We start from the raw sequence: 13,444 nt of genomic DNA, 5'->3' as shown, positions 1-13,444 counted from the left end.
TGGCAGAGTAGAGGAGCTCCCCACCAGGCCCACTCCCAGACCTGGATCTGTCATGTAGGCAGGTGCTAGATTCTGCCTGGCCTTGCCTGCCTACAGTCCCAGCCTTTGTATGTGCTGGCATGGAGTGCGGTCCAGCCTGCTCCTGGGCCCAATTTTCGGGTGCAACCACAGGTGCTACAGCCTGGGCCAACCTGGCCCATTCCCAACCCCAGTTCCCATGAGTGTCAGTGAGTTGCATGGTCCTGCCTAGCTCTGCCCACCAATACCCCCAGCTCTCATGTAAACCACTAGATACTGCAGACCCACATGGTGAACCCACATGTCCCCTACAGAATCCTCCCCCAGACCTAGTTCTTTTGGGTGTCAAGGTCTAACATTGTGTCGTCAATTCCTTTACCCAATACTCACTAACTGGTACTGTGGCCCAGCCCTACCAGGTAGGCACCTGCCCCTAGGCAGTAGGCAATGCCACAAAGCCTAGCACAGGTCTCCCACATGGGTGGATGCATTGATCAGATCCAGACATGCCCTCCAGTTTTCCCTCTCTAAGTCATGCAGTCTCAGCTTGTTTACCTGTGAGTGTAGTGGCCAAGTCCATAGGAGCCCCAGAAATCAGTCCACACCTGTAAAGCATTCCCTAGACAGCCCCCACTCCCACACATCCCCAGAGTCCCTTCCCCAGGTAATCAGAAGCTCTCCTGCTCTTTGGGCCCCAGGGGTTGTCTTCTGGGAAGGCCCCCAGGCCCCAGCCCCCTGGATGCAGCAGTGTGGGTCCCTGAGTTAAATTCCCCACATAATGTATCTTAAAAATAAAAATGAAATGAAATAAACAGAATAGGCAACTATGCTGGCATACTGTTACAGTTAAGACAAATCTGGCGTTAACCAGGACCAGAATATCTGCCAGCTATTGCTTGCTTTTCTCTCAGCAGCATAACACTTTCCTAAGCACAAGGCAACCAAGGCCTATAGCTGGGGCAGCCCTGCTCTTAGAACACCTGTACATCTTGGGAAAAAGACCTGAAGGAGCCGTTGTGCTGCAGTGGATTGAGCCACTGCTTGCGATGTTGGTTCAAGTCCCAGCTGCACTACTACTGATGCAGCTTTCTGCCGATGCTTCTGGAAGGCAGCAGAAGATGGCTCATGGGCCTAGGTCCCTGTTGTCCACGTGGGAGACCAGGATGGCCTGGGCTTTGGCATGCCAGCTCCAGATGTGCTGGGCCGGTGTGGGCATGAACCAAGATCTCTCTGTCTCTCCCTCCCTGTCACACTCTTTTTGAAACAATATTTTCTAGAAAATGTATAGAGAAAATAGTGAATTTTTATCTAAAAATACATTAAGAATTGAAATGTACAGGACAGAAGGCAACACAGGCTGGCACAAACACAGTGGCTTGTGTGGTCTTTCTCCAGTCTGCTAGACAGGGCTGTAAAAGGAAAAAGCTACTAAGAAGCCCCATCACCCTCTGGATTCTGCCAAATTCTTTAGAAGTTCTAACACCAGTGATTTGTAACAGACTTTGCTTATTAAATTTACATAAAGCATAAATATAATAGTGAACTAAGAACAGGAAGCAATAAGTATGACTGTGGACAATACTCTTCAAATATGAATCATACTGTCTTTATCATTTTTGTAAAATTGACTAACTTACAAAATTTAATATTTTTTAAAGTTTTTTTAAGTTTAGAAAGTTCATTTCACTATTTCTCTGTACCAACATTATCCAAAAGAAATATGTGTAACATAAGCCACAGATGCAATTTCAAGGTTCTGGTTGATATGTTCAAATGTGTAAAATTAATTTTAATGGTATATTTACCTCCACCTACACAAAATGTTATCAACTGAACAAGAGGTTACTGGCATATTTCACATGCTACTTAGGCATGGACAGTCACGCCTAAAACCTGCTTAGATTCCTGGTAATATTGTCCTCTGTAGGTAGTTTTCCTCTGTGGTAGTTTTTCAAGCTTTACCCAAATTAACCTTTGGAGATATCACATATGTTTATTATTTACTTAAAATTCCTGCTTTTGAAATTTTATGTACCTGCTTACTAGTGCTGTTGCTGAATTTAAACTGTTTTAATTGATGAAAGAAACTGAAAGGGCAACAAGCATCAGCCTCCTCTGGATTTTGCACCTTCCTGTGTGTACGCCTGCACAACCACGCCCTACGCTCTGATCATGCCGATATCACTCGGGAAGGAGAAAATGACTCTTAGAGTAATAAAGCTTCAGTTTCACATGCTCCATGTGTCATGTGTTCTAAGCTCTTGCTTGGGAACTGAATATCCCGGCCCACAGTTGCATCTCCACCTCAGTTCTGCAACCACCATGGGGAACTTCTAAAAAGTTTCCAACTCCTGAAGCAGAAGTAATTTACTCCCATGGCAAATATAAAGGCCAAAGGTTGAAAACTCATTCCTTTCTTCTCACGTGAAAATAAAATGTAAAATATAAGCATTATGTGCAAACAAAAAGCAAAATGGTGTACACGTCCACTCTGATATTTCTTTCAGGAATTGATTATATAAAGTAAAAAAAAAAAAAAGGAACAAGATTATAAAGATGTATGTGTAAATATACGCATTGAGGCCTAGTTGTATCAGCAAAAACTATGACCAATCTCAATGTCCACAAACTTAAAAACTACTTGAATAAAATACATTTCTATAATAAGACACTATGTCAACACAGTTGGAATGACTCTAGTTCAATGTAAACATCTATGTGCAGGGAAAACAAGCTTAGAAAGTTTTATAAAACATCACAGACAATGCCAACTTTTTAAGCTCTCTTTCTGTAGTTTTTACATTTTTGCTTAAACATTTTCTATTTTGAGAAGAAAAGAGAACTAAGTTATTATATATTTACCCCCTTAGAAATTCAATAAAACAGTTCCAAAACAGAATTAATAACCCAAATAATAATTGTTGTACTCATAATAACCCACACAAAAACCTTGTTCTTGTCTTTCAGGCAAATTCATCTTATAAATGAAGTTTTTCTTCTCTTCCCAGGTTACAGAATATGTGAGAATTACCAAAATACTTTAGAAAATAATCAGTGTGGTAGCCTAGTGGCTGAAGCCCTTGCCTTGCACATGGCAGGATCCCATATGGGTGCTGGTTTGTTTCCTGGCAGCCTGGCTTCCCACCCATCCCTGCTTATGGCCTGGGAAAGCAATCGAGGACAGCCCAAAGCCTTGGGACCCTGTATCCACATGTGAGACCTGGAAGAGGCTCCAGACTCCTGGCTTCAGATCAGCTCTGGCCGTTGCGGCCCCCTGCAGAATGAATCAACAAATAAAAGATCTTCCTCTCTATATTTGACTTTTCACTAAAAGTAAATAAAATCTTTGAAAAAATACTCAGAGGCGTATATGTACACATATATACAATGATCTGTAACATCGTTTTTGAAATTTGAGACTATTTTCTCCTTCACTATCAGCTGCACACAGCACATGTAGCATCTCCTATGTCACAGGCAGAATTTCCCGAGAACCTTCCAAACATAGCATTCCGGAAAGCAATCAAAGCTGCTTTCCTCAATGAATATCGGGTCTAGAAGGGAGAACCTGGCAGTAAACAAGTCTCCTGGGGACAAATATTAAAGCTAAAACCTGAAAGAAGAAATATGAAGGAAGATCACTTTACGATGACCAAGAGAGATCCTTTCAGAGAACTGACATTTGAACTAAGAGTTACAGTTGAAAAAACATCCGTAGTTTCTGGGTGATCCTTAGCCAGGCTGAGCTCCGTGTGAACATCATACTGTCCATTCTTCCAGCAACATATTTGGAGGAAGTATACTCCATCAGTTTTTATATTTCTATAATGCCTACTTCCATTTTTTTCCTTTTTCATTTTCTCACTGAGATAGTCTATCTTTTTATTCATTACTAGCATATTTTCCCTTATGTCCTTGACCACAGTTGTAAGTAGTTGGCTTAATATTCTGGTCAGCTAATTGTTTCATTTGGATCAGCCTGGGTTTGGTCTCTAGTGATGGTATACTCTTTGAGTATGAGAAGTATTTTCCTGTTTTTTCAAAGGACAGTTTATTCTGAATAGTATCTAGGTAGTTGTAGATATTATGCTACGGAGACTCTGGATTTTGTTAGGTTCCTCCTAACAGTACTGAACTTTTGTACTGTTTTATGCTAACAAGTGGCTAATTTAGTTATCAGTTAAACTGCAGAATCAGTCTCATCTAGGATAGGTAGGAGCAGAATTACCAATTGTTTTGGTCCCATATGGGCTGCCTAGAGCCTTCCTGAGTAAATGTACTTTCAGGATACGATATCAGATTTGGAAAAAGGATACACAACATTTCGGTTCTCCCTCTCTGGCTCTCTTTCCTGGAATTTATCCTCACATCTCAGTGGTCACAGCAACCTTGATCTCTGTGTTCCACTTCAGGCCATAAAGATGACAGATATCCATCAGATTCTTGGAACAAAATGTGCCCTTCCCTTTTTTCTAAAAGGAATCCACCCAAAGTCATGTCCTTTGTTCAACTTTTTAAAATTTTATTTTAATATGGTAAATTTTTTTAGCAGTTTGAGATACACAGCTAAACTGGCTGGGAAAAAAACTCAGATACTGTCTGTCTTCATATATGTATAACTTCCTCCAATACTGATATCCCACACCTGAGTGGATGCTTTGTTATAATCAAAGAGCCAACACTGCACAAAATCATCACCCCAAATTCAGAGTTGATACTAGGTTTCATTGTTGTGTTGTGTATTCTATGGGTTTTAACAACTGTATGGTGACATGCATCCACTACCACAGTATCATAGAACAGTTTCAGTACTTCAAAAACCCTCTGTAGCCCACTTATTCATTCTTCGCTATGTTGAATTCTTGGCAACCACTGATCTTTTCACTGTTTCATAGTTCTGTATTTTCAAGAGTTATATTGATGTATTAATCCAATAGGCAACCTTTTCAGATTTTCATCTTCCACTTACTAATATGCCTCTTTCAATTTCTGATAGTACTTCCATCATGTGCTTGGTTCTGGTCACTAACATTTTTGGTAGCTATTTCATTCATAAATCTATGGGAAGGATGACCTAGTGCTACTCAGCCATTAAGAAAAAAATTCTTTAAGCAAAAACTAGTATATTTGATAAAACTAAGCAGGCTTCTGGCCACAGTTCTATATAAATTCACCACGGCTTATCTTCTATCTGCTCTTTAATTTTCTAATTTTAGGAATAAAACAGATCTTAATGGCCAAGCAATCTACCAAGCAATAGAAGGCTTAAGAAGGTTTTGGAATTCTCATCATAGCATATAAAATTAAATATCATTCTTTTATTACCCGTGATGTATCATTTACAGAAAAAAGGAGATTATGTTCTAAATATAATAAACAAACCTGTCAAGGCCGTCTCACTTATAGATTTAATTTGTAGAAAAACTTCTCCTTTCAGCAAAGTCCAGTTTTGAAAATTATCATATACTTCATTTTTAATAGTGGTTAACTCTCTTTTAGTAAAGGCAAGTAAAGAAAGAGTCTTAGTCCAGAAATATTTGTATTCCAGCGATCTCTGGCTGTAAAGTAATAAAACATGAGGATTTTAAAAAAGAGAATCACAATAGCAAATGTTTTCTCATACGATGATTTTAGAGTGACCATTTAATCCACTGTACCTGGAGACAATTCTGAAAGTAAGAGCAGGTGCTGCTCAAGCGCTGCCTGAAGAGTTTATACAAACAAGAACAAGTTCGAGCAGACTGAGGCAGATGGTACTTCCTGTTCATTTCCACTTGGTCACTACTTTAACTACAAAGAAAGATTATCTACCTGTCTTTACATTTTTATTCTAACAATCATGTTTTCCTCATTTTAGAGCAAGGTTTAATGAACAGAATATTGTCAGAGTTTTTAAAAGGAGAATCTGCAACTCTTTGATAGCATTCTTCCCACACAATATGGATTTATAGATGATGTAAAATCTAGAATAATAATAAATAAATAAAACCACTTAAAGTTGCTGACCCAGTGCTTTCATTTCATCAAATGCCACAGCTCAAAATCATCATGCCTCTTGTCATCTCCTGATTTTTATTTACTGAAAAGTGAAATAAGTTTCAGATATCTTGGCTACAAATTCCTTAATAATTATGAAAGACTTCAAGATACAAAGATGTAGGAGCTATGAGGTAAAAGGTAATGACTGGAGCCATGAAAATACATGCGCACAGATGCTATTAGGTTCCTGTACAGATGTAGCAGGCAGAGGTCATAGCTTGCCTGTAACAATCTCCCTAGCGGCTAGCCTTGTCTATCACACAGTGTATACTCAGTCAACAAGAACCAAGGGATGAGAGCAGATTCCTCCTCAGTTGGAAGAATTAAGTGCCAAGTACAATAAATACACACTAAACACTGTCGCTTAAGTTACTAAAACAGAAAAGAATCCCAAAGGGCACTAGGACTTGGGGTTTTGAAAACCCAAAAGAATCGTGTCAGAAAAGGCAGAGGATAATGGAAGATCTAGAAAACAGAACAGCGTGAGTCAGTGTGCTCTGCAGGGCACCCCCCACCCCATCCGAGGCCAGAAGCCATGGGGAATGACTCAACCTGCACACAGGCTAAGAGCAATTTCAGAATGTGGGGACAGGGGCTGACTGAGCAGAGAGCAGAGGTGAAACTAAGTCAGCGTGCCGAAAGGCCTCACACGAGGCAGCTGCAGAGATCGAGTCACAGAAATGGGGGTCAGGGCCTGGGAGGGCATTGAAAGGAAGAAAAGACATGTGAGTGTCTCGGCATTTATAGACAGAAAGGCAAGAAACAAAAATCAAAATTAACAGGAATAGGTCCAAATTTTGTGGGGTCTAAATCCATATGATTTCTTGGAAAAAGATATCAAAAGGATGACTACTAAGTTAAGCTAAAAAATACATGTTTATAGAAATTCATGACAAAGAATATTGAAATTTGATAGGTGCTACTATTATAAAATACAATAAAACAATGCAACTTCACAGCAATATAACTGTAACAGCTCTACAATATACTTTGCTACAATTTTGGATGCATGTTCTACACTCGTATTTTTTATGAGAACATTTTATAACATTACTAAAATGGAGATAATATGAAGATGATACAGCTTTTTACCTAACATGACCATTAATTTTTCTTCCAATAGTAGTTCAGAAAGATCTTTTGGCCCCAGAATTCATTTGTAGTAATGCCATACAAATATTTCATGTTGTCAAATTTAAGGAAATTCTTACGCATTTTCCTCACAGATGATTATGTTACAATTTTTTGCATTTTTAAGTTTCCTCAGAAAGTGACTGAAGGGGCAAGGACCCAGGAGCCATTTGTACTCCCAGTCAATGGAGCCAGTCCCCTCACTGCATTTCAAAACACCAGCCCAACCTGCACTTTCTTCCAACCACCAGGGAGTAAGGGGGACAAGAGGCACCAAGGTTGAAACCCCTGTCCGCTTTCCCACTGCCAGGACTGTCTAAAGAGCCCAACTGCAGAAGGACTAGCCCAGCACGTGTTCACTCCATCTATCTGCACGAGGCAGGCAGCTTCCTGCCATGCTTTATTATTCTCTTTGATAATAAATCCTATTTGGCTGTGAATACCTACCCAGTCTTTTCCTTTGTTCTGTGTCTGTTTCCTAACAGTGACTAATCGTAAATTCTCTTTGAAATAATCATACTCAGGAAACAATTTGATTTTCAACTCCTTTGGTGTATTGTGATTTTAATGTTATATTCAATGATGTTAGAAATTTTTGTAAAATTAACAAGAAATAAGTTTTTTTCCAATTCATTTTAATAGTCAACTCACCTTTAGTGGATTAAGTGGATTATCAAATAATCCAAGAATATTCGCTGAAAATTGATCTTTTTCTTTATGGGTTTGGTTGATTTAATTTGGTGGGTGGTTCAGTAGTTGGAGCTCTCTCTTTTTGTCTCCCTTATCTTTCCAATAAATAAACAATTAAAAAGGTATTTCCAAATAGCATTTACAATGCTGTTTTTCCAAGTTAACTTTCCCTCATTCAGGTTTCTCAAGTGGCTGCGCCTACCCCCCACGGCAGACTGGCATCAGAAGTGGGGTATAAGAAGAGATGGAAGTATATAGGTAATTTTTAACAAGTTCCTTTAAGCTCATTTTACTTTCACCTGGAACCTTCCCAGAACCTTGGAGGAAGGAAGCCTGGAGTGAGAGACTGGGACACAGCGATTCACAGAGAAGTTGTGTATGCCGGTCACCTTGACTGTTCTAAGACACTGGGAGATGAGCTCTGCCAAGGAGTCCAAGCAGAACGCCGAGGATTCCTCCCCGAGGGCTCCTGTTCAGCAGTCTAGAAGCGGACCCAGATGTGCAAATCCTACAACTGCTTTCTGGCAGCCTAAGGTTGGCTTCCATTTTCAAAGGACACTCTGTCCTGACAGCCGCTCTGTTGAACCAAATGAGATTTAACACGCTTCCTCCTCCTTCCTCCCTTGCAAAAGACAGGCTAGAAATGATGTCAGGAGAAGCAAGCAGCAGGAAGCAGCTCTGCTGCAGGCTGGGTGATTAAGCCCCATTGTAATTAAACAAATGAGAGAATAATTTTGGAAGAGCAATGTGACCCCAAAACACAGATCATTAATTTGTTCATAGTTCCTTCTGAGCTCCAGAACTCAAGCTCACGCTTCTTTCCCTTACCTCTTTAGCAGGGGAGATTATAAACTCATTTTCAGCCATCACTAAGTTTACTATTTCAAAATATATATTTTTTAAAGAATCAGTAAGACAGTTAAAAATCAGCTTCCAATGATGCAGCAAAAGGCACTGAGCCCTATAACCTTTGCTTGGATTTTTACCAATAAGCCTTTTTCTTGTGCCATGTGCCTAACAGTAAGAATAAAATAAAACCAGTAATGATATGAATCTATCACAAGCTTTTAACTTGTATTAAATATCTGGTTAAGCAGTTACTTCCAGAATCGTTGTACTATCACTTTCACATATAATATATATATATATATGTATATATACATACATATAATATATACATCAGAGTTCATGCCCCTAATTTGTTACCTTTTAATTAAAAATGAACAAAAATCACAGATCTATTGAAAATTTGTAAACAAAATAAGCAGTTAAAGAGTACAACTCAATGATAATAAAATTAAGATATAGAAATAACATTCAAAAATGACATTTAGATATGTGTAAGTTTCTTGAAAATCTTACAATACTGCAAATGCCATGCAAAGATGTGAATGAGGATCAAGTGTATCAATCCCATAATAACCTGAAACAGTACAAATTATTTCATGTATTTCCAGTACAACCATTAACATCTACTCAATCCCACTATCCCTGGGGCACGGAAGGCTCGGATCAGCTCTGTTATAGGAACCGAGAATGAATACTCATGGTCGTGATTACAACAGGGGAGCTGGAGTCACCTGGGTGACATTAAACTGCCAGTTCAATATCAGATATCTAAGAAAAGGTCAGAAGGATTCCCGATGGCAAAAAAAGACGTTCACTTTTTTTTTCAGTATATTTCATTCATTCAACAACTATTTACTGAACATGAGGTAGGCCCCTACAGGTTATAACAATAATGTGTAAACAAATTATTGGGTCACAGAATTTTTTAACAGAGCATTTCTGCTAATGACTAGGCTGTAGCCGGCATTTGGGATGTAAAGACGGATTTCCTCTTCCTGCTGCTCCTCCTTCCCTCCCTCTTTCTTCCCTCCCCCTCTCCTCCTTCCCCACTCTTACTTCCCCTCTCTGCTTGCATCCCGCCTCTTCCCTCCCATTCCCCCCCCCTCCAACACTCCTTTTCTCTCTGTAATTCTGCCTTTCAAATAAATAAATATTTAAAGAAAATGAAGAATTAGCATTATTTATGTTAGAAATTTCCAAATTCAGGGGTTGTACTAACACTATTTGGGAAGTTCCCCTATTCTGTTACTTTCCACGTCACTGGACTATCTAAACTTAAGAGATTAATAAAAAGGTACACTGGGCAAGAGGATACGTAGTCTTCCATTCTACATGTGACTGCAAAATAACAACGGGGACCAAGTGCTAAAAGAACATGATGTTTCCCCAGTTTAAATTTTATTAACAAGATTCTCAATCAAGACTTTTTTTTCTGAAAAAGTGAGGTTGTTTCTATTTTTCTCAATCATACCAGACATACCAGACACTCAGAAATACCAGACAGAAATCAGATTACTAAGTGTGTTTGATTATAAAATTAATAATTAAATGCATATTTTCAATTCTTTCAAGATAATCTTACCTGAAGACCTGTGATTGTTTATGTTTACTTTTTAACTCAAGTTGCAAATGATTCAATTCTTTCTGAACTCTCTGGAATTCATCTTGTTGACTTTTTAATTGATTGTTTGCATCTAGAATCCTAAGAACATAGAGAAACAACATAGGTTGTCAGGTTAAAGCTTTCCTTTTTGAGGACTGTTTTTAAATGACAATAAAGAACTTTAATTAAAAGCTATAAGAACACTATTTAAAAGTATAAAAAGAGAGAAAGACACGCACGGACCCGTCACTAGCCCCAGGAAGGAGAACTGAAGTTACAGGCAAGGAGAAGGTGCTGAATATTGACGAGAGGCAGGGCTTTTCTTTTTAATTTTATTTTTGATGATGTTTACACAGTTGACTAGGGTGGGAAGGGTGGAGGGTTAGAAAAAAAGTGGGTGAGACCACCGTTTCTACATTTTCTTCCTCCTGTATCCTGGGGAAAAGAGAGATAAAGAGAGAAGCTCTACCTAATCTCCCAACCGCTACCCAGGTATGGGGAACGGCCACCTGATGTCATTCCAGGGTCCTTGGTGTGGAGCATGCTCAGAGGGTCCTGCTCAAGTGGTTGATAGTTCTGCAATGCAGTCAATCTCTTCCAACCAAGGATGAGAAAACCCTTTCAAAGTCGACCTTAGAGTATCCATTTGCTCAGATATTTGCTGTCAGTGTTTGGCTGGGGTAGTTGATTAATCAGCTCTGCCCTCCTTGCTCTACTATGGCATCAGATGTCTTCTGCAGGCTCCAATGGGCTGCCATAGTCTCCATGTGCATCTGGGTATGCTTGTCCACAGCTCCATCTAAGCCACTGAGGAGGCCCAGCTCTGACACATGCACTCCACAGTCAAACTACAGATCCTACAATTCTCCTGATTGGAGTTGTGAGTCCAGCGGTTCAGTTGGGGGAATCTCTAAAGAAACTCCATCTGAAATGACCCCAGACCTGACTCTTGTGTGTGCTTGCTGGAATGGGGTCTGCTTCTGTCACCCATATCAGCCTACACACACATTGATAGTTTTAACTGCTAGGTCAGTTTTGTTTCCAGTCCTGTCTTCAGGCTGCATCCCAGCCCAATCCTGTCCATGATACACTCTGCCCTGATGTACACCATCAGGAACTGCAGCCTAGTCAGAGTAACCCCCGATAATCCCCACCAGGCCCGCCCCAAGCCCTGGTTCCTGTGCTTACCAATTTGTACAGCAGACTGGTCCAGTCTGTTCTACATCCCATTAAGCTCTTACACATGTCAACGGGCATTGAAGCCTAACAACGTAACTGATCTCACAATCCAGCCCACATTCATGCTGGCAGGTGCCACCACCTGTCTAGCCAGGCCTGCCCCCAGTCCTGGTTCTCATGCTCACAGCCGCCCTACTGGGCCCACTCCCAGTCCCAGACTGAGACTCTCCAGATGGCTCTGCAGTCTAGCTTGGCAGGAATAGTCCCCATTCCCAGCACGTGCTGGTTGATTCTGTGGCAAAGCCTGCTCTTACTCTGGCCTATGATTGTACCAGTGGGTACAGTCAGTTAGCCAGGCCTGGCTCTCCCTCTAACCCAGTTCACGTGCAGGCCAACAGGTGTTGTATCCGTGCTGGGTCTGATCTGCCCCTGATCCCAGTTCTCACGTTGTCCGTGGGGCTGTGGCCCAAGAGGCGAGCTCCCTGCAGCCCCGTACCAGGCTCACACTCCTCGCTTCCCCCAGGGTCTCAAGTGTGCCTCAGTCTGGCTTGGCCCACCTCACCTCTACATTCACTGGCAGGAGCTGTAGCCCAGCCCACCTGCCCCCACGAGAGGCAGAACTTTTATTCCATTTTCTTCTTACTGTTCAAATTTTTATGAGCATGCATTCATAAGTGAATGCAACACTTAATAAATAATTTTTATGAAACATGTATAATTTAAGACGCCAAGTGTTATTGAAAGCTTTATAAGAAAAAACAAATGCAGTTTTCCTGCTTCTTCTAGAATTTAGTGCTATATTATGTTTATCCTTAATATTTCATTATACATATTATCTTGAGTAACATATAATCTAGAATATGTATTTATATAAACACACACAATCATGTTGTATGCATTGCCATCTTTTTCAAGTCAAGCATCTCGAAATACCACTGAAAACTTCTGGGGAACTTAGATACATGGCTACAGCTCCCTGCAGGGGAAGCCGGGAGATGTAGTATCCTAACTAGAAAAAGTAGATGCCAGATACATCCAAACACCTGTTACCAATATAGAAAAAAAAGGGGGTGAGATAATTACTAAGAAGTGACCTTTCTACACATACATACACTACCTCTCCTATTCTTATCACCCCATATGGTTGAATAAAACCCTTTTCTGTTAAATTACTTTCAGTATTTGCATTGAGTCACTATATATATATATATATATATATATATATATATGCTATAATTACAATGATTTCCTTGTGCAACTTTCTGTGGTTCCTAGAGTAAAAATTGTCTCCTTTCTTGATTTTTTGGTGTGCCTATCACTGCCGCCTCTTCCAGCATTAACAGAAGCATAACTCTCCTATTCACCTCTCAAAACCTTCAGTCACAGCTGGTAATCTTCCCATAGGTCTTTTTTTCCAGGAAGTGATCTTCCAAGAGACATCCATTCCTTTGCTCTAGGCTAAAGTTGCCTTGCTTTAACTAAAATTTGCATCCTGGAACTGGCTTAGCTTCCCTGTCACTTCCGGAATGGTCCTCATCTCTTTTTCACTCCCGTACTTCCAGACCCTGGTTCTTCCCTCCTAGCTTACCTCCCTACACAGAACACAAAATCTGTGTGTGTCAGAGGGAAACCAGGTAAGCCAAGTGTCTGTAATGCTTTTATTTTAGCTCAGGATGCACAGTTTGACTGACACAGAAACACTGATGGAAAAAAAAATGAGCAGAGACTGGTGGCACTGTTGTCGCACCTGCAAGGCCCACTGGTGCTGCCGAAGCGCCCAGCCGCGCTCTCCTTCCCACCTCCCTGTGTGAGACATGCTAGATCTCCCTCTTCACACATTGTTCTGGAAGGTTTTTATTTTCTCTTTTTACTTGGGATTCTTACATTTGATGGCACTATGGCACCACATTAGTGTCAATTTCTGTGCTCGGCCCT

General features: G+C 40.4%; 1 protein-coding gene across 1 annotated transcript in view; it reads right to left on the bottom strand.

The window, feature by feature from the left end:
• LEKR1 (leucine, glutamate and lysine rich 1) overlaps nt 1–13,444 on the bottom strand; it is a 178,930-nt gene that overhangs the window by 99,350 nt on the left and 66,136 nt on the right. Inside the window, exons 4-5 of the mRNA XM_040974853.1 lie at nt 10,310–10,429; nt 5,401–5,576 (exon numbers count right to left, since the gene is read on the bottom strand). Coding sequence (XP_040830787.1) covers nt 5,401–5,576; nt 10,310–10,429 — 296 coding nt within the window. The remainder of the gene's footprint in view (nt 1–5,400; nt 5,577–10,309; nt 10,430–13,444) is intronic.

Source organism: Ochotona curzoniae, unplaced genomic scaffold (genome assembly GCF_017591425.1).
Source record: "Ochotona curzoniae isolate NIBS_2020 unplaced genomic scaffold, NIBS_Ocur_1.0 contig_2599, whole genome shotgun sequence".
Taxonomy (NCBI): Eukaryota; Metazoa; Chordata; class Mammalia; order Lagomorpha; family Ochotonidae; genus Ochotona; species Ochotona curzoniae.
This window is presented reverse-complemented; position numbering and strand designations above follow the sequence as displayed.